Raw genomic sequence first — 23,951 nt, 5'->3', positions numbered from 1 at the left:
GTATAAAAAACCATTTCTTCGCACTACTTGACCAATCCCGCGCAAGGAAGAGTTTATAATATTGAAAAATAAACTTTCCACGAGTTTATTTTACAAACGTAATTCCTAGTTCATTAGTCATGGTCAAAATAGGCGGTGAGTTGCAAATGTCATCACTATTAACTAATCCGTACAATGCATCGTGCACTGCATACCAATAGGACACACACCCACGCCCATTGTAGTGCCCCTGCCCCCAGATCAAAGGTTGGGACCCAGCCCTTTTAAGATCCAAATAAAATATACCCTCACTTAAGCGCATTAGAGGCTCTTTCACTATTGAATATTTATTGAAATAGATATTTATTACCTGAATAAAGGGGATTTGAAGGGGATATGAAGTCGATGTAAAATATGTATATTTTTATGTGGCTTTTTAATTATATATATATAAATTATAATTTGCGTTACTTGCACTATGCCTATTATCTCCGGCAAAGAGATTTTGATTACCATGTCTTGTATGCATTATCGGAGCCAAATTGAAAAAAACCTTTAAATTTTACTAAAATCCAGCATTGCATACTATTATTATCATGTTTAAAGGGTTGAAGAGGTAGGTCGTAGAACTGATATCGTGTATAAAGTTTATAATCCATATTTAGTAGATTCAATCACGAGATATATGTCAATATATATCTTTATCTATTAATGTCGCGATTTAAAATACATTTTATAAGTTTGATACCTCGAGATTAAAAACATATTATGATAATTTTCTGTACCTTTTTATGATATTTTTCGCTAAAAATTATTTCACATAGAGAAGCAGCAACGTTCAAACATAGTCTTTCGTAACTCTAGACACAATCAGCTTTACTCATTGGCGGACTAGCTAGAAAACATAGAAAACTAGTTAATTTGCTGTAGAAAGCTCAGTGTCTTGCATGACCAGTGAATACCAACAAGTAATATATACGGCCCCATCCTGCATGACGTATGATCAAGAGCCCTGCCTTACTGGCCTGGCAAATCCCCTTTCTTGGATAAGTACTAGACAATTGTCTTGTGTTCAATGTACTTTACTCGTAAAGAAATATCAGCACACATGGGGCTACTATGCGTTTTTTCTTGCAGCTAGTATCTGATCGTACGTAATCTCTTACTTTGAAAAAAAAAGTTGAATTTGGTGCGTGTGCTCAGCCGAGTGAAAAAAGGCGGGAAAATATTTCTGGCGTCTCTTTCTTTATAACAATGAGCATTGATTCATTCTCTCTGGGCTGCAAGTTCAGTTTTTTCTTCAGTTTACTCTCTCGTTGTCTTTCTATCTCTCCTTCTGTAGAGCTATGGCATTTCTAGATTTTGTTCCACTAATATAAGCGCCTATATGACATTGCTGGAGATTTTTTTCCTTTTGCATCCATGGAAACGATATAGGTTTTCTGGTTAAACTATGTCATGATTGTTCAATGGAGAATAAGATTGCAGTTTAGGGACGCTATTTGCAGCAATCTTGCGTTACGTGTAGCCGTGGAAGAAAGCTCTCATCAACTACTTACTCGCTCTCAGACAATTACTTATTGGATCGGTGAAGAAAGACGAAAGACCGTCTTATGATGTTACCTCATCTGGTACTTGACTGAGAATGATCTGTATACGTAGCAAGACAATGGACACATATAAGAAATATCAAAGACCAAGTCTGTCCTCCTTTCCTTTGTATGTGGCTGTCCTTTCGTTTCTATCTCCTCATAGTCGTCTGTCGTCATATATTTGACTTTCTTCGTTTTCTTTCTGTCCCAGTTTTTTTTTCAGTATGATGGACCTAACCGTTTTTTCTTCGTCATTGCATTGCTTTACAACCAGTTATTTTCTATATGTCTATGATAACTGAACCTAACATACGATGTTGATTACTCCCTGAGAAGCTTCATGTAAGAGTCTAAATCTGAAAGAACAGAGAAAACAGCTCACAAATTCTAAGCAAAAAGGATACAAATGTGGTGTAATAAACTTAAGATTCGATAAGGAGTGCTGAAGTTTCGAAAAGCGAGAATAAGCTCCTTTACTAGCTTGTAGAACACAAAATCCAAATTACAAACGCTGTAGCTTCAAAAAATAATTTAAAAAATTGAAATGTTTTTGATCGTCGACTATGGGCTAAGTTTATTCATACTTTATTAGCTATGATTTATTTGTACTCGTCGTCATGTCAGTAGCATTGTTTTCTGTATCTCTGGTTTCTTATTCAGTTCATTTTTTTTTCTGCCGTCTCCTTTAAAAAATTCAAAAATTCAAAAATGAATCGGATTCGGTGCGATAACTGAAGATTCTTTCAAATGCGACGCCGCGCAGAGGGACAGTTTAATGTAAAAATAACCTTCTTTACTTCAGTATTTGTTCACTATTCATTTTCTTGCTTATGGTTGAATTTGTATAGGAATCCATTTCGTTGCCTGTCTCAGAAATACAATATGTGATACACTAGCTTAATTCTGTCCTACCTCTGGGGTCCTACCACGCTTTTGGAGATTTGTAATGTACAGTAACTTAAGCTTTCCGTTCGCGTTCCATCATTTTGACTCGATCATCGAGTTCTTATTACTAATATCCATCAATGTACAGTGTGAATTACCTGTTGTATGGGGCTCATCACCGGATATAGGAGGGGAAAAAGGAAGTTTAATAAGAACTTATTTAGACAGCTTATGTGAGGAGGAGGTCTGTCTGGACGGCTTGTTTTGTAGAGTGCGCGCTGCGGTAGGCCTGTTGATCGTATAAAGAGAAGAAGAATAAGATCACCTCTCTACAAGTCATCCAATTCCTGTAGTAGAGCCATTTTAGAAGTAATATAATTAATGATACTTATACAATAAATAATACAATTATGATGACTAGTGGTTACTAGTTGGGACTGTGTGGGTGTGTTGAATACGACAAGTGAATAAGAATGACTAGTGGTTACTAGTTGGGACGATGTTGGTGTGTTTAATACGACAAGTGAATAAAAATGACTAGTGGTTTCTAGTTGGGACTGTGTTAGTGTGTTGAATACAACAAGTGAATAAGAATGACTAGTGGTTACTAGTTGGGACTGGTGTGGGTGTGTTTAATACGACAAGTGAATAAGAATGACTAGTGGTTACTAGTTGGGACTGTGTTGATGTGTTGAATACGACAAGTGAATAATAGAATAAAATAGGATAGGATAGAATAGAATAATTTTTTAAATGACAAATAACACAGGGAGTGGTCGCCCAATCTCCAGAACCAGAGGCTCATGTTAAAAGTGCTTGACAAGAACAACCGAACAAAAATGTATACGATAAGAATTAAAAATCTACACACAATAAATAATAAGAGCTAAATAAAATTTATAATAATCTATATATATGTATATATTTATATTTATAGAAAAACTATTTTAAATCCCTAATCCTAGAAAATTCATAAAATCTAGATAATCTAAATATAAAAGGGAGAAAAAATATTAATGACATTTGTGGCATTGGCATCCAACTAGGTTAGATTTATTGATATACTTTCGAAAAATAGAAACTGATTTAGCCGACTTAGTTGCAACGGGTAACTGATTCCAAATACGAGAGACAATGTGGGAAAAGGAGTTATGTAAATATTGACTATTATAAGAGTACTGTACAACGTTATGACTGCTACCCCTAAGATTATATGGAACTTCGCGCGGCTTGAAAAAATTAGAAATATATGCTGGCCCATTTTGTTTTACACATTTGAAAAATGTAACTAATGCTTGCTCTAGTCGCCTATGTTCTAATGTGCGCATGGAGGCAAGTTTGAGTACTGCCTCATAATCTACGTTATTGCTCAGATTCTGTAAGGTTCTAAGACCATAATAATTAGCATATTCTAGTTTCTTGCTAAGAGTTCTACCAATGCCTAGTAATATTGGACTACAATATTCAAGATGAGGTAGTACATATGCATTATACAATTTCAGCAAAACGTCAGCGGGCGGTAGACACTTAAGGCGACGCAGGGCTGCGGTCTTAGCATACGCTTTTTTCAATATTTGATATACATGTGATGTAAATGACAAACGATTATCTAATGTTACACCTGGGATTCTTAGACTAAGAAAAAGTACTCAATGGAATGACACTTGCCTGAAAATAAGACCAAACTATTACCAGTTTAAAAGAAATAAAACTCAATGGAATGACGCTTGCCAGAAAAGAAGACCAAACTATTACCAGTTAAAAAGAAATAATACTCAATGGAATGACACTTGCCTGAAAAGAAGACCAAACTGTTACCAGTTTAAAAGAAATAATACTCAATGGAATGACGCTTGCCAGAAAAGAAGACCAAAGTAAGAGTGTATGTTTGTTAGTTAACGAATCTCTATACTGCGGTTGTGCGCATGTACGGCTATTTTTGTACTAATATGGGTAGTCATTAAATCGCGAGCTGTGATTGCCGACATGGTTTAATGGATTTCTATTGTATGATAAATGGATCGCGCGCTGCGGTTCCATTGAATGATCAATGAATCGCGGGCTGGGATTGGTTCAAAGGATGTCGTCAGATACGCACAGTGTCCGTGGCGGTGCTGTGTCGGAGCATTTCTATTGGATGATCAGTGAATCGCGCGCTGTGATTGGTTGAAAGGATGTCGCCAGGTACGTGACCGTGCGCTGCCAAGTGTATTTACTCTGATGCCCAATAGCGCTATACATAGTACACTGACTCAGTATTCACCTAGTATTCGATTTGAATGGGAGGGGGCTAATCTGGGGGTCCGCGGGATTAGTGCCTCTACAAAATTATGAATGCGAGGCAAAAAAGTGCCTTCGCGGTTCCTGAATATATTTCTGTGAAAAAACGTTCACTAGTCGAACTTTTGAGTTCGTTTATTACGATAAAAAATCTTAGTTTAGTTGCCGATGTTACTTTCCGCATGATGAGTATAGCTAGCTTTGCATGCGAACTTAGATTCCTCTAACTGAATCCCCACACAAGTTTCGTAATATTATATTTATAGCTTAAGCGAGAGTGAGCGAAACGTCACATTCATAATTTAGTGTGAATAGAAGTATCGGTGGCTTTACGGTAAAAGCGCTTGCCTCTCCTCCTACGACCCTCAGCAAAAATAAATAAATCTAAATAGTAACTGAAATTCGGAGTTGATAAAGAGCTACTCTGTAGAATTGCAACTGTTAAATCCCATTTATTATATTTCTATCCAGTTATTCATTTTATTTTTCATTTTATCTATCTTTTATGATTTAAAAAAAAAATCTTATGAATAAGCGTAGCGATGCATTCAAATTAAAAAAAAAAAAGCATTCTTAACAGCAGCTTAACCCATAATCATTCGTAACTGACACTCAAGTTAAGATTTCCGCTTATTTTTTGAAAAGCGTCAATTCCGTTCAAAGAAGATTGCATTGTTAGTGCGGATTGGGTGTAAGAAATCCGGCCCACCCACTGCCCTACCCTATAGCCTCTTTCTGTAGCACATTCCTAGTCTTCTTATTCAGCTGCAAAACAAAACAAGAAACTCGAATCTGAAGACCACCTGATCATGACTTCCTTTAAATTGAAAAACCACGGTAGCCACTACCACTATCCGCTGTTATTACTATGTCATACAGAACCTTACCTCAGCAACCCAAGTCATAGTGCATACACGTGCACTTGGCCTTTTAACGTCGTTTGCCTGATTCTGTGAAAAGCTAGCCATCTTACATGTGAGTTTTGCTATTAAATTGTCGATGCTTTTTCATAGCTCTTAATAGAAAATTTCTAGTTTATACTTTGTTTTCTTTTTACTTAAAAAAAAGAAGAAAAAGTATTGTCTAAAAAATTGCATTTCTTATTATTTTACTGACTAGATCACCATGCATCTCATCCATAACGTGCATAGATGCATATCTATTCACACAGTCAGTGGAAGGAGCTTTTGAGGATCTGATTGCGATATCGCGATCGCTTAAAAGGTATTAATCTATGTATTCTTCCATTCAGTCTCTCATCCATCCATCCATCCATCCATCCATCCATCCATCCATCCATCCATCCATCCATCCATCCAACCACCCATCCATCCATCCATCCACCCACCCACCCACCCATCCACCCATCCATCCATCCATCCATCCATACACCCATCCATCCATCCATCCATCCACCCATCCATCCATCCATTCGTCTGTCCATCCATCCATCCATCCATCCATCCATCCACCCATCCACCCATCCATCCATCCATCCATCCAATAATCGTATAGATAAATGCTTCGGTGACCAAATCTAGTATGCAAGGGAGTACAGTACACCTTGTAGACATTTCAAGGGTTTTACGATTCCTCAAATGTTCTAATATGGGAAAAGATACTTAATAATGATAAATTCCTTCATAGCAAATCCTGGACACAAGGACGACTATAAAGTATATTGCGTTACCTACACTGGATAATTATAGTCCCGATAACACTAATTGTGTTCACCCATGACGTACTAACCTATAATTTGGATCAAATTTCAAAATACTGATTCACCACCAATGATTTATAACTATTAAGAGAAATCGAGATGTTTTAGATTTTCTATCAAAACGAGGCTAATGCTGACCAATGCTGTTTAAAACCTAATTAAACCATCTCTTCTCAAGGGCGGATCCAGGGGCAGGGTCAGGGGGGGTCGCAACCCCCCTGTCATTCCTGAGGTCAAATGGGCTTCCTGTGGTAAAAATGCGACTGGGATTGCTTTGCCCACAAAATTTACCCCTGAGACCCCCCCTTCAAAAAACCCTGGATCCGCCCTTGCTTCTGGTTTAATCAACGATGCATTTGTACATATCTAACACATCTGAAAAGACATTTCAGTTATTGCGTTGGAAATAGCCCCTCTTTTCTCAAGCTGGGTTATCCTATTCAGAGTAATAATTTTCTCTTAATGGGTTTCCTGTGTTTTTGTTTTTTCTTTTGATAAATTTTCTTGCAGAGCTTTCAAAAGCCTAGTTAAGTTAGCTTTACTTCATTTGAGTAAGAAATACCTTCACAAGTAGTTTTTAACGCTCACATATTATTGTTATTATTGGTGAGTTGCTTTTTCAATTAGCTTTCACTCTGCTTTCTCTCGGAAACCTTCGTATTATCATCGGCTTGACATCGGATATCATTTGTTCCCAGTCGTGTTGTTTAAGGCGTTCTTCTTGTTCTTCTCAGATTTCTTAGTTTTTATTCGTATTAAGTTTTGTGTCAGACTTTTTCAGAGTTGTTAGAAGAGCTAGTTAGAGTTCAAAGAGCGTAAAACAGATTTTGATATTTCGTATTATCATCGGTTTAACATCGGTTATCATTCGTGTAGTGTTCGTAGGTGTCACGTGGTAGTGTGTGTAATCCCATGATTCAGTCAGGTCAGACAGTATCACTCATAGGAACATTTCAGTCCTAGGTTTAGAAATGGAAAACTGATTTAATACAAAAGGAATTAATGATGAACCAATTACCAGGAAGGTATACCCAGAGTGATGTAATCATTTGATGGGTGGGATACAAACATACTCCTAACAACCATCTTATCATTTAGTACTTTTAGTGTATCAAAACAGTTGAAAATTGAAAGATGGGGTATATGTTTATGAAGCAATGTGAGAAGGAAAATAACTGCTAGCAAAAAAAGAACATGAAAAACCCCAACATTGTCTTTAAGAATTTTCCCTAAGGCCTTTTAATTGAAATTTGTAATTGTGTATCATAAGGGTACTTATGGTATATTCCTTTTCTCTATTTAAAAAATGTATCTTGGTAGATGGAAAATCTATCTACTTTGGTTAATAATTTTGGTAATATCATAATTCTCAATTCTCAGAAAGGAGAAAATGTATTCTAATTATTTTGATCTATAACAAACAACACAGGTCACTAGGTGTACTAAATATAAAAGAACCTCCTTGTGTACCATATGGGTGGGTATAAACAGGACAAAATTACTGATTAAAACTATCTAGATTGCTATAAAAGTTAACTGAATGCAAATATAATGCTGATATCACTTACCTTTGCAACCAACAACATGTGATTGAATCAACTAACAAAAACAAGGAATATGATGTATACATGAAACATTACTCCACTGGGAGGGAATTAGCATTTTGGTTGAACCCAAATTGAATGCAAATCATGCCAAATGGAAAGAGCTTTCTAGTCAGTATTACAATTGATGAAGAATTTCATTATATCTAAACTAAAGACAGATGTGATAAAGCCAAACATTCTTAATGTTGTTTCACCATGCTTATCTAGAGGAGTACCTGATTATAACAGGTTTTTGATAAAACTCAGAACCTTGAGAACTTCTGCTTGACTATAAATGCAACACTAACATTAAGTGGAAACAGTTTTAAAAGCTAACTTTTTTGTTTGTAGTTGTTTTAATATTCTCCAGTGCATGACTCAAATGTTTAAAGTCAAAGGAAAAAACTTACTAGCTAAGCTGGCTGAAGATATGAGGAAGATCAAACTGAGTACTTTACATCAGAGATTCACTCATATCTACTTAACATAAATATTAAAAACTTCTTCATTGATATTGTAGAAATATCAAAATTAAATGAAAAAAGTAAGATTGCCATGCAAGCACAAATGAAGTAGCATTTGATTCATTGCTAAAAATGAGAATAATAAAAACCCTTTTCCTGAAAAAAATTATAATTTTTCTGAGGAAAAAATGCTTTTTATAAATGGGAGGTTCGCGTCTGCTTTCAAACTGGTTGAATGATAAGTATTCCCATTGTACGTTGTTGTTTTTTCGCCAAGAAACACCTAAAAGGAAGAATTATCTAGGAATCTAATACACAATATCGAAATTACAGCAACCCAGTTGAACAGATTTAACATAATAATCGGAGTAAAGCATGCTCATCTATAGTTTTGATTACATATTTTCAAATTTAAAGCACTTACGACTATATTTACATTATTATCTTGACAATCGAGCAGCATTTATAGGTCGAAACTTAGGAAAAGACTTAGAATAACGGCAATAATTGCATTTCTTCGCTGTCTTTTTATTCAAATACATAATAATAATAATAATAATAATAATATTTATTTATTTATATAGCGCTAAATCCACTAATTGCTCAGAGTAATAAAAAATAATATATAATTAACTAAGCTAAATAAAAATTGAGATGTAAAAATATGTGAAACAAAACAATAAAAATTGTACTAATTGTAAAATTATAAATTAAAAGCTAACTTAAACAAATGTGTCTTCAGCGAATTTTTAAAAACAGACACAAATGGAGACTTTCGTATTTCTATCGGTAAATTGTTCCAAAGTCTTGGTGCAGCGACAACAAAAGCATTACACTTCGATGACTTGTTTTTGTCCTAATATGACTGAAAACAATACAATTAACCATTCACATAAGATCAAGATACTCATCTGACTTGTTTTCTTGATCAATTACGGCATTTTATCCATATATGTTAGTAAAAAAACTTCGATTTTTGGAAAAAAATAGCGCTCGACGAGAATCCTTCCCCATCCGCCATTTTGAACTGACCGCCTGCGCTAAATTCAGCGGAAAACCACACTGCGCATCCGCAGTTAATATTTTGAATTAACCAATCACGCGTTTTTAACCCGTGTCGTCAGACAGCAATGTGGTCTCTCTCTCTCTCTCTCTTCCATCATAGAAAATCCAAGGGGTTTTCGGCTACTCCGAAAATCTGGACCCGTATAATCCAATATGGTGAGAACTAACTCTTAAGCTTCCAACCCATTTGTAAATAAACTATTCATGCTGCTCTGGGGGAATTTACTTGAGCTCTAAGAGCTTTGATGAGGAGAAATTTTGTATGTGAAATCTGTGAAGAACTCGTGGAGATATTCACGTGTTTTCGAATTTTTATCCTCAGGGTTTCGTGAAAGTGATCAAAAACAAAGCCTATTTCAAGAGATTTCAGGTCAAATTCAAGAGGCGACGTCGTGAGTATTACATTTTTGAAATTTCTCGTTCAAATCATCGTAATAAGAGGTTTTATGCCAGTACACTACAGTAATGTTAATCGATCTTTGCAACGTGTTTTTTTGTAGAGGGCAAAACCGACTACTTTGCTCGTAAGCGACTCATAACCCAGGACAAGAACAAATACAATACTCCCAAGTATCGTTTGGTTGTCAGATTTACCAACAAGGATATAACTTGCCAGGTAGGAAATACTAATTGCCCATTTGCTGTTTTCAACCCACCTAACTACCCCCCCCCCCCCCTCCTCCCCCCAAGAAATATCCTTGTAGACCCCCTGAAAGGTTTTACTTTGGTAATAAACATTTCATATATTTGGTGTGAGCTGTACCGCGTAAGGTATACGGTTATGGTTTATTGTGCAATTTTCATCCACACCAAGACATGCTTGTGTTTTGTAAATTGTACATAACTAGTGCCTCTCATAAGGCGCACCCAAGAAAGGAATCTGTCATTCATCTGTATCAGCAACAAATACCGCCCAAAGTTTGTACGCTGCTTAATGATTGGCTCTTGAAATAATTTTTCGTTGTGTATGCAAATTTCTCTTTTGAAGTACAGTGTTCATAGTGTTATCATATTGTCATAACTTTGCGTACTTTTCATTGACACATGCATGTACCATGCATATGTCAAATTCTTTTGTTTATAAACCAGAGATTGTTGAATATTCTCATTAACAGCAATATGATTTTTATAAATTAAAATTTTCATTCATAATTGTAAGTCGTTGTTCAGCAAACTACATGACAAGTGCCTCGTGTAAGGCGCACCCAAGGACGGCGTCTGTTTATGACATTTATCAGCGACAATTGTTGCTGAAAATGCATGTGCTAGTCAATGATTGGCTCTTGAAAGAAATTCATGAATGCAAATTTCTCTCTCCAGGTACCGTGTTTATAGTGTTAAAATATTGAACTACCTTTATGAATGTTTCGTTCGCACATGCATGCACGGTGTGTACTGTATGTTAATTTCATTTTTCATAAACCAGAGTGTTGTGCCACCTTACCAGCGATATGTTATTGATCACTATCAATGAAAATTGCCACCCAAAATTTGTATGCTTCTCACTGATTAGCTCTTGAAATGATTTTTCATTATAAATGCAAATTGCCTTGAAATAGCGTGTCTATAGTTTTATGATATTGACCTACCACCGTAAACTCTTCATTCGCACATGCATGTACCGTACATAATGTATGTCAATTTTGTGTTCATAGTCCAAGAGAATTATGCATGTTTTCAACTATTAAAATATAATGATCATGAATTATATTTCCATTCATAATTATAATGGTCGTTGTTCAACAAACTACATGGCAACACCTCGTGTAAGGCGCACCCAAGGATGACATCTGTTTGTGATCACTATCAGCAATAGATGTCGCTGAAAATGTGTACCCTAGTCAATGATTGCCTCATGAATTCAAAATGCATGCAATTTCTCACTTGAAGTACATGTATCATTTTTGTAGTGTTATTTTCATTATATTCAGATAACTTCAACATATTTAAAACGAAAACTCAAGACGTATTTATTTAAACTTGTTTATCAATAATATAGTTTTACTCTAGATGGCATTATGTTTCTTATGTAAATTCATGTTTTGCGCTATTTCCATTTACTTTTTTTGTTATTATTCACAGGCATGTATTGTACTGTTTATACTGTATACAGTATATATTTTTGGTTCATAAACCACTTGTATCATGTTCTCATTTATAGCAATATCATTTTTTATGAATTACAATTTTCATTCATAAATATGACAGTCATTCAGCAAACTACATGGCAAATACCTCGTGTAAGGCGCACCCAAAAAAGGCATGTGTTATTGATCCAAATTGGCGACAAGTGTCTGCCAAAATTTGTACGTTAAACAATGATTATTCTATGGAAGGATTCTGTTTATATCATTCTAATATTGTTCTACTTTTCATTCGCACATGCATACTGTGCGTACATATGATATGTGTTAAATCGTTTTGTTCATAAGCTTAATATTGTCATGTCGTCATAGAAATCAAACTTTGTTGTTCTTTTTTCCCTAAGTTTTCTTATTATTCTTGCTGTTTAAATCTTACTATTTATATTCCTCATTTGCACAAGATAAAATTTATTAAGTGTCAATGTCTCGCATAACCTAATAAAAGCTACCAAAGTGCATTGTTGATATTTCAATTAAGAGAGACATTGTTCACTCTAACAACATGTTTGTTAATTTACAACGTCAAGAAATTGGTTTTCTAAGCAAGTACTAACTAGGTAAAAGTTTGAATCTAATGCATTGAATGAGTCATATTAATATTGACACATTTATAACGTTTTGGTGATGTTGCTACTGCCATTTACTCAAGGTTAATTATTATTCAAGTTTGTTGCCATTAAGATGTCACTTCTATCCAACATGATATTAACAGCTATTTTCATATATGAATGTAAATGTCTAGTAATGGCTTTAACATGTAGACTAATCCTTTGAACAGAAAATTAAAACCATTTCTTAAAATGTTTTGCTTCTCAGGACACATTATATTAATGGTAAGGGCTTTGTAAGCTGTAGCTAACAGGAAGTCAGAGCTGACGCAATGAATACTGTACTCTCGTTCTTTCCAGTCTTGTTATTCTTACTGTCACCAACAACAAATTTTACACTTGTAGCTTCTCTTAACATATTTTGGGAATAGTTTTTTTAAACTATTTGATTTAAACAAGTAAACTCGGTTTGTTTATAATTTGGTTCGTAAGCGTAACAGTTTTCACACGTCAGTAGATCGATACCAAGACACGATGTTTGGAATAACAACCTCATTATATTCTAGTCGCATTTATTTCTTAGTGTTCAATTAGTTATGCTTTATCTGAGAAACCTACTTTACCCATAATGTATTACATTAATGTGTTATAATGATTCTATTTCTACATTTTCACTCACGTTTTTGATTCTTATAACGTGCAGTCACGGCAGTCGTAGTCATGCTCGATTACCCGCCATTGGTAATTTATGCCAAGTTATATTTAAAAAAACATTTGCATATTCTAATCCTGACATTAAACTTCATACTCTCAGTCCTTTTTATTTTTTATAGTGCTCTACTGTTACTTGTGTTAACATTTACTAAAAACAGATTACTAGACACTCACAAGAACTACCTTAACGTTTGTCTGTGGGTTTTATTTTCGACTGGCATGTACTGTACATGAACAGGAAAATACATTTGCATTATAATTTAATAGTCGTCAACAGTGTAAGTGAGTTGGCGTCTGTTGTCTGGACCAATAAAAAACGTACATGTATCTAGAAAGTCCATATTTTGATATTAATTATTTCATTGGTTATGATCCCCACCTGGCAGCCAGATGGTTGGGTGTAGGTAGGCATTGTAAGGTGTTAAGGAATATATTGTCTAGGTGAAAAATATTACTCCTTTTATTGTGGTACTAAAAGCTGATTTCCTTTTGTCATTGATGTTGTTGCTTAACTCCTATAATTTCTAGTCTTACAATTAATCTTGAGAGTGACATGGTGGTACCTCGTTCACCTCTCACCTCTGGGGTCTTGAGTTTTATTCTTGAACTTGAGTATTCGGACCATTTCACATTCTCAGATATTATCTGCCGATATGCCAGCTGTCAGAAGAGGTTTATTAATTAATTACCCTTGTAAAACAATGAAAAAGCTTGAAGTCTCATTGGCCATGTGTGTTTGAGAACCACAGTGCAATACTGATGATAATAGATCTTTTTTGGCTGGAGTGTAACGTTGTCCCATTTCGGACCGTTTGTCATTCCTTTTAGAATAAGTAGTTTTGTTGAGTTGTATCCATATATTCTCATGCACAACTCTTAAACAAATACATGTCGCTCTAGGGAATGACTCGTGGTCTGAAATGGGACAACATTACGCCCAAGGTGAAAGGGTCTAGATTGCTACTACATGCATAGGTATCGAGCAATATCAGCTACTGTAGTTACTATTACTTAGCTATGCAAAAGAAGGATTTTTTTAAAAACTATACTTTTAAATTTTGCCGCAAGTTTTTTTTTCATTTTCATTTTGTCTTTGGTTTCTTTTTTGCTTTCTTAATGATCCCTGACACATTCCATTCAAGATTAAAATACTATTGGAGGCTTTCCAATCCTCAATTATTTGCTCAACATAAGTATTCAAACCGCATCTCTTTTATTGACAGCGTGGTTACCTTAACGATCAGCTGTTGAGTGCTTTGTGGTTTTGCATTATTTGCATAAATTGACTTTATCTTTCTTTGTTAGAAAATGTTCTTAGCAAAGTTATTAGAACAGAGGTGCTATACAATTCCTATTTTTGATTCCTATGATACTAAATCAATCTCTAATAATTTAGTTTTGCCATTAGTGGAATCATAAACCTTTTCCTAAAAGGTATCTGTTTTCATAGGATGTTTCTTGTATTTTCATGGGACGGTAGATCATCAATCAGAACCATGAATCCCCATAGATATTACAGATCATTATCAGTAGTTGATATACAAATGCATCGTGCAGATCCATTCATCTTGCTTGTAAACATAACCCAGAAAAATATGGATTGGGCCTTCGTTTACAAGTATAGAGCGTTTTCACTCACGTGAGAAGGCAGCCATAAACAATAGAAACTTTCTGCACAGTATTTGCATAAAAATAGAGTTTAATTCTTGGGGATAGAAAATGTATTGTTTTGGTACCCCATAATGGCCGCTGTGACGTTGCATGAAAACGCTCTATACTCGTTCAAACCAGATGTTTTCTGAAAAAACTGTCAACGACCTTCTTTTTTATTACGTACAGATTGCTTATGCCAGGATAGAAGGAGATGTGATCCTTGCCGCAGCATATTCTCATGAGCTGCCTCGTTATGGCCTCAAGGTTGGACTTACCAATTATGCTGCATCTTACTGCACTGGCTTGCTCCTTGCTCGTCGTGTGAGTATATGTACCATTAATTGTGCCTATGTAGATATTAATTTATTACATTACAAGAATTCAATAAAATGGACATTCACTGTACAAGGGCAAGCTGTCATAAAGCTCAATATTGTACAGTACCCTATCAGTGTTTTATGACAACAAGGAATGACTTTAACCAGTGGCATGATTTTCCAGTGCAGAAAAGCTTGAATGAAGCAGTGGCAGCTTGTTACTGGGTTACCTGTGGTAGCCCAGTCGTAAAATACTTCTGATATTTTTTCTAGTTTTCTGATTCCTTGCCAACAAAATGGTCATTTATCCTTTAGTATCATTTTTATTCTGTTTTTCATGATTAGATAATAATTTTAAAATAGTTACTTGTCTAGATCATTTTTTTGTCAGACTCAAAAATATGTGCCTTTATGGCAATAAATTGGGATATTAGTAAAAAAAACGAGGCTACATCTTAAGGACACAGAAAGATCATTCATATATTTTATTTTGCTTAAAACTAATCATGAAAAGATCCATTCCACAACAGTACAATGTTTGTCATCTTGTTCTTGTCCACCCGGCTAGCTCAGTTGGTAAGAGCGTCGGTCTTTTGTGCTGGAGGTCTTCAGGTTCAAACTTCACCCAGACCAACACTCAGGCTCTTAAAATAACTGAGGAGAACTTAGGTGTTGCCTTTGTAATTACACCTGCAAATGGTTAGACCTTAAGAGTCTTCTCGGACAAGGATTTAAAACTGTAGGCCCAGTCTGTCTCCACTACAGACTGTATTTAACCCTGTATAACCCTGCCCGTGCTAAAACACTACAGGGCCCATTGTCAATTATTGGCAAAAAGTTGTTTTAGTGTCACTGCCCTCATGGGAAAAGCTAATAAATAAATGAATAATAAATAAATAAAATGAGTGGGATCTGGGAAGGAAAAGGATCAATTAGATGCTGTAAGGGGGAATAAGTTCGTAGAAGGAACTGGTTTCTAAAGTGAAATTTTAAACCCAACAAAATGATTTTGAGGCACTTGATACAAACCTCTTTTTGAATTTTTTATTACAGCTGTTAACTAAGCTCAAGCTACATGAGATCTACTCTGGTAGTGAAGAAGTTACTGGGGATGAATATTGTGTTGAGAGTGTGGATGGCTCTCCTGGTGCTTTCCGTTGCTTCCTGGATATAGGCCTGGCTCGTACCACCACTGGCGCTAGAATCTTTGGATGTCTGAAGGGTGCTGTGGATGGTGGGCTGGATATCCCTCACAGGTTAGTGTGATGATGATGATGATGTCTGAAGGGTGCTGTGGACAGTGGGCTGAATATCCCTCACAGGTTAGTGTGGTGATGATGATGATGATGTGTGAAGGGTGCTGTGGATGGTGGGCTGGATATCCCTCACAGGTTAGTGTGATGATGATGTGTGAAGGGTGCTGTGGATGGTGGGCTGGATACCCCTCACAGGTTAGTGTGATGATGATGTGTGAAGGGTGCTGTGGATGGTGGGCTGGATATCCCTCACAGGTTAGTGTGATGATGGTGATGATGATGTCTGAAGGGTGCTGTGGATGGTGGGCTGGATATCCCTCACAGGTTAGTGTGATGATGATGATGATGTGTGAAGGGTGCTGTGGATGGTGGGCTGGATACCCCTCACAGGTTAGTATGATAATGATGATTATGTCTAAAGGGTGCTGTGAATAGTAGCCTGATTACATGGTGATGATGATGCATGGTGATGATGATGATGCATGGTGATGATGATGATGCATGGTGATGAAGATGCATGGTGATGAAGATGCATGGTGATGAAGATGCATGGTGATGAAGATGCATGGTGATGATGATGCATGGTGATGATGATGCATGGTGATGTTACATGATGATGATGTTACATACACCTTTGTCATAATGGCGGCGGCTGATTTGAGACTGGTGACTAGGGCACGGAGTCGAGGCCACAAAGGCCTCATTTTGTAAACATTACACACATGAAGGCGATATTCCGGTACTTGTGAAAGGTTTTTGAGCGATTTTATTATTTTGAAATACTTTTTTTATGTTATAACTTCAATTTCAAAGTATGATTCAAACATGTACAATGCCAACTCACTGTTGTGTTCCGTTCTGCACCAAGAAAGGCTATCGAGATGACAATGACGGTAAGATCTCTTACTTTATCTTCCCCAAAGACAATAATATCAGAAAGCTTTGGGTTCACGCTATCCGTCGGGAAGAAGATAAATCTTTTCAAATAGTTTCTTCAACAAAAGTTTGTTCAAGGCATTTCAAGGAGGAAGACCTTAAGAGAACACTTGCTGGCAAGATATGCTTGAAACCCGGAGTGGTGCCTTCGGTGTTTCCCTGGCGTACCTCACCAAGAAAACGTAAACCACCATCGTTAAGATCTCTCAATTTTCCTTCGTGCAGTGCTTCAAATAACGCTGGGGAAGACAGGGATAATATCTTTGTAGAATCTGCCAATATAGAAACGATAGAGAGCGTAAAAGAAGACTTTGAAAAGACGAGAGAAGTTGAAACACAGACGAACTTTGTTGAAGTGAGAGATTTTGAAACCCAGACTGATTTTGAGGATGTGTTGAAATTGGCAAGACTACGAAACACAAATCAAACAGCTGGAAACTGAGATAGAGCACATTTCAAAGCAAAAAGATGTTCTGAAAAGTAAGCTTTTTTCGGTGGAAAGATTCAGTCACAAACAATCTTCGATAGCATTTTACACGGGGTTTCCTAACTACGACGTTTTTATGGAAATATTTACATACCTAGACCCTGGTGATAAAGGAGAAAATATCAGATACTATACAAGCACGACTTCTGATGTTTCACCAAATGTGTATGATCAAGAGGAGGAAATCAACGAAAACAAGAGAGGAAGATCAAGACTTCTAAGACCAATTGATGAATATTTTCTTGCCATGTGTCGATTGAGACAAGGTTTTGCTGAAGAGCATATTGGTCACCTATTCCATGTATCTACATCAACAGTAAGTCGGATACTTATATCATGGATAAATTTTATGTACCTGAAGCTTGGTCAAATTAACATTTGGCCTTCGAGAGAGATAATAGATGATACAATGCCAGAGGATTTTAAAGGAAAATACCAATCAACGAGAGTTATTATTGACTGCACTGAAGTAAGGTGTCAAATGCCCAGCAGCCTTCAACTGAATGGGAAACTTTTTAGTAGCTACAAACACCATACAACCCTCAAAGGTTTAATTGGAATCTCCCCTCGTGGTGCTGTGACTTTTGTAAGTTCCCTGTACACAGGATCAATTTCTGATAGGGAAATTGTTTTTCGTAGTGGTTTTTTAGATTTGCCCTTCAATGACAAAGATTCAATAATGGCTGACAAAGGGTTTACAGTTGAGGACCTGTTACCTTTAGGAGTAACCTTAAACCTCCCCCCTTTCCTTGGTGGTTCTAGCCAAATGGCAGCGGAAGATGTGATTCGAACACAGGAAATTGCTAGCTTAAGGATTCATGTTGAAAGGGTTATTAACAAAATCAAAAATTTTCATATATGGGATGGGGTAATTCCTCTGAACCAGTTGGGGCTTGTCAATCAGATGTGGGCAATATGTGCTCTTCTCTGTAATGCACAATCTAGTATAATTTCAGCTTAATACTTGCATAATCAGCACGTATTGACACCTGCAAGGACACTTTGGAATGAAATAACTACATTTTCATGATGTACATTAAACAATTTACTAATTCAAAATCCTGCAGCTCTTAAGAAACTATTTTAGTATTTTTTTCTATAGTTTTTATAATATTGCATTTTTAAAAATACACTTAATTTATTAATTCAGGGCCTCCATCAAAATCAGTATGTTATATACACACTGAATGGGGCTACCCTACATGTATTTAAATAAAGGTTTATTATCTTTATTGAACCATATAGATTTAGAGTGATGGTGCTTAATCTGTGAAATAAATATTTGTCTTATGAATATTGAATGGTTGAACTGTGGTGAAATAATGACAGATGTGTTGACCATCACAGTGAATGAGCGATCTAAGCGAACGCTGTTAAGAAAGACGTGAAAAATGATTTCAAGCTACAACGGGAATCGAACCCATGACCTCCGTGATGCCGGTGCGATGCTCTACCAACTGAGCTATGAAGCCAACCTGTTGGCGAGCAGTCATTTTTGTTGCGGTCATGACCGCTCGCCAACAGGTTGGCTTCATAGCTCAGTTGGTAGAGCATCGCACCGGCATCGCGGAGGTCATGGGTTCGATTCCCGTTGTAGCTTGAAATCATTTTTCACGTCTTTCTTAACAGCGTTCGCTTAGATCGCTCATTCACTGTGATGGTCAACACATCTGTCATTTGTCTTATACAGCTCTACATTGAATATTAGATTTTGTTTCACAGTGAGTTCAGTACCATTACTCTATTCAATCAATCCAATTAAAATTTTAAGATTATCATCATATAGTTTAGTTACAAATCTGAATTATGATCATGAATTATGTCACCACAATGCATACTTTCTATGATCCTAGTAAATACTTAAAGTGAAAATTATTTATTTGTTGATCAATTTGGAGGGCAAAACAAAAGGGTTTCAATCTCCTGCGAATTGGAACCTATTGTTTTGCCCTCCCAAATTCAGCTGCATTCTGATGGGCTGCAAGGCTGTCTATTAGATATCTATAATCTTGTTCAAGTTTATATTTACATGAAAAAAACTATTTTGAACTATTTATTAGTGAAGACATTTATAAGAATGTTGGAATTTAATAATAAAAAGACATCATATACTATAAAACCCACATAACTAGTCTTGTTTGTCAGCTTCAGTAGTTGTCCTGGAGTTAAAATCTTCAGCTGCATACTTGATGAAATGTTGAAAATAGTATGCAGTCAGTTCATCTCTAAGTTTTTCCCAGAATTCTACATCAAAAGGCACTCTCTGAATGTAAATACCCTTCTTCGTGTAGACAATAAAGTCACACCATTGGGCTCCAGTTATTCCCATCTGCCCTTGTACCTGTGCATAGTACGCATGATTTGTTTTAAGTTTGCAAATGTTCTCACCAGTTTTCTCCATGAAAAATTTCGGATCCGAACAGGCATCTAAAGGTGTCACACTTGCTTTAGTCCAAGGACATTTCACCTCAGCCAGCCCAAAACAGTTAGAACATCCAGTGTCAACAATTTTTCCATCAGGAGAGGCACCAAGAACAGGATGTGATTTTGATACAACAAATCCTGAAGGAATAACAGTGACAGGCATTTTCTTTAATTTCATTAATGTCTGATATTCCATCAGGGCTACTGGCTCAAACTTTTTTCCATGTTCAACGTACTTGTTGGTCAGTGCTGGGGGATGTATAATGTTCTTAGCAAAAGTGTCATGGTTCCTTTTACGTCTCCTTATCAAATCAAAGGAGGAGGCTGTAAAGCGGTACTTTCTTTGTCTTTTCCATTCATCACATTCTGCCTGGTTTTTTGTAATTTGTTCAATATGAGATATCTCATCTTCATCCACAAAAAGAAAGTCAAGAAGTGATTGTTCAGTGTCATTTAAATCTGGGGCATTCATAGGGTGCTCTTTTACCAATGGAAACCGGGGATAGCTATCAATATTTTGCTGCTGTGTATCGGAGATAACATGGGGTATGGCGCTTATGTCTACATGTGCTGAGAAGTTAGATTCTGTAAATGACAACTGGTAAGAAAGAATGGAACCAGCAGGGCATTTCCCATTTTTCGTGTCCACTAAATTATTGTTCTGTCTGTCACCAGCCATTTGAGAAAAGCCCATGTCTGGAAGTAGTTCTTTTAACCTCATTTTCAGTTTGTTTTCTTTGTCTTGATTGGGAATGGGATTTACCCTTGCTTCAAATAGTAGTGATTTTATTCCTCCTCTTTTGCTGTTAGTTTCCCTGTCTTCCACTTTCGTCTTCTTAACTTGGACATTCATAATCGGTTCTGGTACTATATTGGATCCTCCACCTTTTTTATGCCACTTTTGAAGCTCTGATGTGCATGCCAGTGTGGGAGTTTGGTCACTTTCATGGCACAAATCTCGAGTGGATTTGCAATCATGCACAACAAATTTGCATAATTTTAACATCAGAGCGAGTATGTGGTTGCAGTATCCTACTGTACCAGCTACACACGAACACAAGGCCTTTAAGACATCACCAGTAATGATACAGAGCGCCACTTTTAGGTCATGTGGAGGATCATTCTTTCTAAAACTGTGACAGCATTTAGATTTCACATAAAAACATCGCTGATCATCATTTGTTTCGATGCTATGAAGGTATTCGTCCTCCAAGAAAGTTTTCGCTTTTCTGAAGCTAGTGGGAACACTGTTACATTTTTTGTTTGCGATGTTCTTGCCTGACCTGGTAACGTGGTTGTTCATCTCTGCTCGGGTGAACATTGGCATTTTTTGGAGACAAGTTCCCCAATTATTTTCAGGGAATTTCACAAGGACGCGTCTTTCAGCTTCGTCTTCGTTCACAACATGCTTTAAGCGGTGTTGTTTCCGTCTTAAATATAATCTATTGGGATCAGGATCGACAATGTCCTTATCTTTACCGTTCTTGATATATTCCTCGACCCTGAACATAGATAAATTTAAGTATTTTTTTAGAATTTGGCCACGCAACATTTACGAAACTTGCATGTTTGTCAAAACTTTCAAGCTGCTACGTACCTCTTAACAAGCTCCGCTTTTGTTTTTAAACCTTTTGCTGGATCTCCTCGACACTTCAACCAAAATCTCAGATCGGCAATCTTTAATTCAGTTATATTTCTTCCCTCGAGGGAAGCCCCAGGAATATCGTTTTCGGTTAAAATATCAGTAAAGTTTGTAGTATTACTCGTGCTAGACGCCATGATAGTTATGAAGCTAGGCCTTTCTCGCCTCGTTTTCGTGTGACTAGTCACCAGTCTCCGATCATTTTATATGCCATTATCTGCCATTATGACAAAGGTGTATGGTGATGATGTTGCATGATGATGATGGTGCATGGTGATGATGATGCATGGTGATTATGATAATGATAATCACACATGAATAGTATTATGATGAGGATTAATGTTAAATGGAGGTGTTTCAGGGTGCAATAAAACTGTTGTTTTAAAATGTTGTATTCAGCATGAAGCGTTTCCCAGGCTATGACTCTGAATCTAAGGAGTTTAATGCCGAGGTTCATCGCAAGCACATCTTTGGTCAACATGTTGCCGACTACATGCGTCTGTTAGCAGAAGAGGATGATGAAGGCTACAAGAGACAGTTCTCTAAGTACATCAAACTGGGCGTTAATGCTGATAGTGTAAGTAAAGCTACAGTATAGAGTTCAAATACCAGGTTTGGCCTCCTGCCCCAACCATGGCATTGTGTATTATAGCGATACTTCAAAACGTTAATCACAAGTTGCTTTTGTGACCATCCTAATTGATCTCTGGTAAACTTGTGAATAACAAAGACTTATGACACATGTAATATTGCTATTCTAGACAAACTGTTTCTGAGATCTGACCATTGGTATACAAAAACTAGACTTGAAAGTACCTTGATAGTCTCTAGACAAGAGTTGTGGGTTAGAGGCTGCAAACAACTTAATGTTGCTTGACTGTATTTACACCATGATTGTGTTGTTAGGTTGAAGCGATGTATAAGAGTACTCATGCTGCTATACGTGCTGATCCGGCCGCCAAGACGAAGGAGACGAAAGACTTCAAGCATAAGAGGTGAGTATTGTTATCGATGGAGAAAAACCCTTGCAAGGGAAAGATGGACACAAAAAACAATCTCTAGTCACATATGTATTTCAGTCTAGCATCGGATCTGGTTTCCTAAACATAAAGTGCACAGTGGTGAGAGATAGCGCCTTGGCAGAGCATGCCACCCATGATAAAGTTTATTATTATTGAGTTTCAAATAACATCACCTTTCAAGCAGATTTGCAACTGATTATCCAACTCAAACGTTGTTTTGGGTTCAAAATCAAGTGGGGTTTCTTTTTTGGGGTGTAATATTTCCACCTTATCCCCCACGACAACATGAAACTATTAGCCATTCTGAGGTTGAGGAAAAACTGGGTCTAATCGGCATTGCAATGTATTGTGGGACATTTTAGGGGACAGCCCCACAATGCACTGCAATGCTTACTTAACCCGGTTTTTTCACTGGGATGTGGGTCTGCATCCAATTCAATATTTGATGACTTGATTCTTCCCCCCGTGTTTCAGGTTCAATCGCAAGAAGATGTCAAATCAACAACGCAAAGACCGCGTACGGCAGAAACAGCAGGCTTTCCTGAAGGCTGCAGGAGCAGACGACGAATAAGCCAGCCATAATACTATACTACAGGATCTAATTCCTAATAAAATCCAATTAATTCAAATATCCCAAAAACTCATTTATCAACCTTAAACTAAAGCCTATAGTTTCAATGGAATGAGAGTCGAAAGTAGCTTATGCTTGAAATGGCAAGTGAAAACCGTTTGTCATAAGCAAAAGCACAAGCCAAGAAAAAGGAATCCTTTTGATCCCAATTCCCCACACGCTTAATTCTGATTCCAATTCATTTTTCTGATTTTCACTGCGTCACAAAATTTTTCCGGCTCCGATTCCGTCCTTCGCTATAATAAGTAAAAACAAACCCTAAAGGGTTAAGCTCAAATACTTTACTCTTATTACTGTCATTTTTCCCCACCTAGAATAATGATTTTATTGCAAATCGAGAGATTCGGATCGAATGTAAATATTAAACCCAGTTTCGAAATTCGGTCACGAAATATCTTGAACAGCGGTTTTACTATTAAAATTCAGAAATTGCTTACTTAGTATGTACAGCGGATTTCGTTCGAAAGCGAGACATTCGGATCGAATCGGATCGTTCAGTGCTATGCGTATTATAAACTATGTCTTATGAAAGTTAAATTGAATATTTGCTTTATGTTAAAATACATCGAGGATGAAAGCATAGATGACCGGGGGGTAACGGGAAAA

At 36.6% G+C, this 23,951-nt stretch overlaps 2 protein-coding genes, 1 non-coding gene and 1 pseudogene across 3 annotated transcripts; 3 read left to right on the top strand and 1 right to left on the bottom strand.

Annotated features, from left to right (window-relative positions):
• Positions 1 to 9,625: 9,625 nt before the first annotated feature.
• On the top strand, positions 9,626 to 23,343 carry LOC116297925 (large ribosomal subunit protein uL18). Its single transcript, XM_031706250.1, has 8 exons — positions 9,626 to 9,727; positions 9,894 to 9,963; positions 10,072 to 10,187; positions 14,817 to 14,951; positions 16,001 to 16,203; positions 22,092 to 22,269; positions 22,599 to 22,687; positions 23,189 to 23,343. The coding sequence occupies exons 1-8, from the start codon at positions 9,725 to 9,727 to the stop codon at positions 23,283 to 23,285; spliced, it is 891 nt and encodes a 296-aa protein (XP_031562110.1). The 5' UTR covers positions 9,626 to 9,724; the 3' UTR covers positions 23,286 to 23,343.
• Positions 16,538 to 19,004, top strand: LOC148905777 (uncharacterized; annotated as a pseudogene).
• On the bottom strand, positions 19,143 to 21,552 carry LOC148905776 (uncharacterized). Its single transcript, XM_089038984.1, has one exon. The coding sequence runs from the start codon at positions 21,375 to 21,377 to the stop codon at positions 19,755 to 19,757; it is 1,623 nt and encodes a 540-aa protein (XP_088895110.1). The 5' UTR covers positions 21,378 to 21,552; the 3' UTR covers positions 19,143 to 19,754.
• On the top strand, positions 19,154 to 19,226 carry Trnaa-ggc (transfer RNA alanine (anticodon GGC)). The gene has a single exon. It is a non-coding gene; the product is annotated as a tRNA-Ala (tRNA).
• Positions 23,344 to 23,951: the final 608 nt, after the last annotated feature.

This window comes from Actinia tenebrosa, unplaced genomic scaffold (genome assembly GCF_029948245.1).
Source record: "Actinia tenebrosa isolate PJP-AT-01 unplaced genomic scaffold, QUT_ActTen_1.0 PGA_scaffold6__47_contigs__length_16458017, whole genome shotgun sequence".
In the NCBI taxonomy this organism is placed as follows: Eukaryota; Metazoa; Cnidaria; class Anthozoa; order Actiniaria; family Actiniidae; genus Actinia; species Actinia tenebrosa.
The sequence above is the reverse complement of the archived record's forward strand: the minus strand, read 5'-3'. Positions and strand labels throughout refer to the sequence as shown.

Bases quoted from the DNA above. Each gene is read 5' to 3' on its own strand.
- LOC116297925 (XM_031706250.1), top strand. The intron at 22,270-22,598 runs GTAAGTAAAGCT...TTGTGTTGTTAG, and splicing joins TGGGCGTTAATGCTGATAGT to GTTGAAGCGATGTATAAGAG. The intron at 22,688-23,188 runs GTGAGTATTGTT...CCCGTGTTTCAG, and splicing joins AAAGACTTCAAGCATAAGAG to GTTCAATCGCAAGAAGATGT.
- LOC148905776 (XM_089038984.1), bottom strand. From the start codon at position 21,377: ATGCCAATGTTCACCCGAGCAGAGATGAACAACCACGTTACCAGGTCA.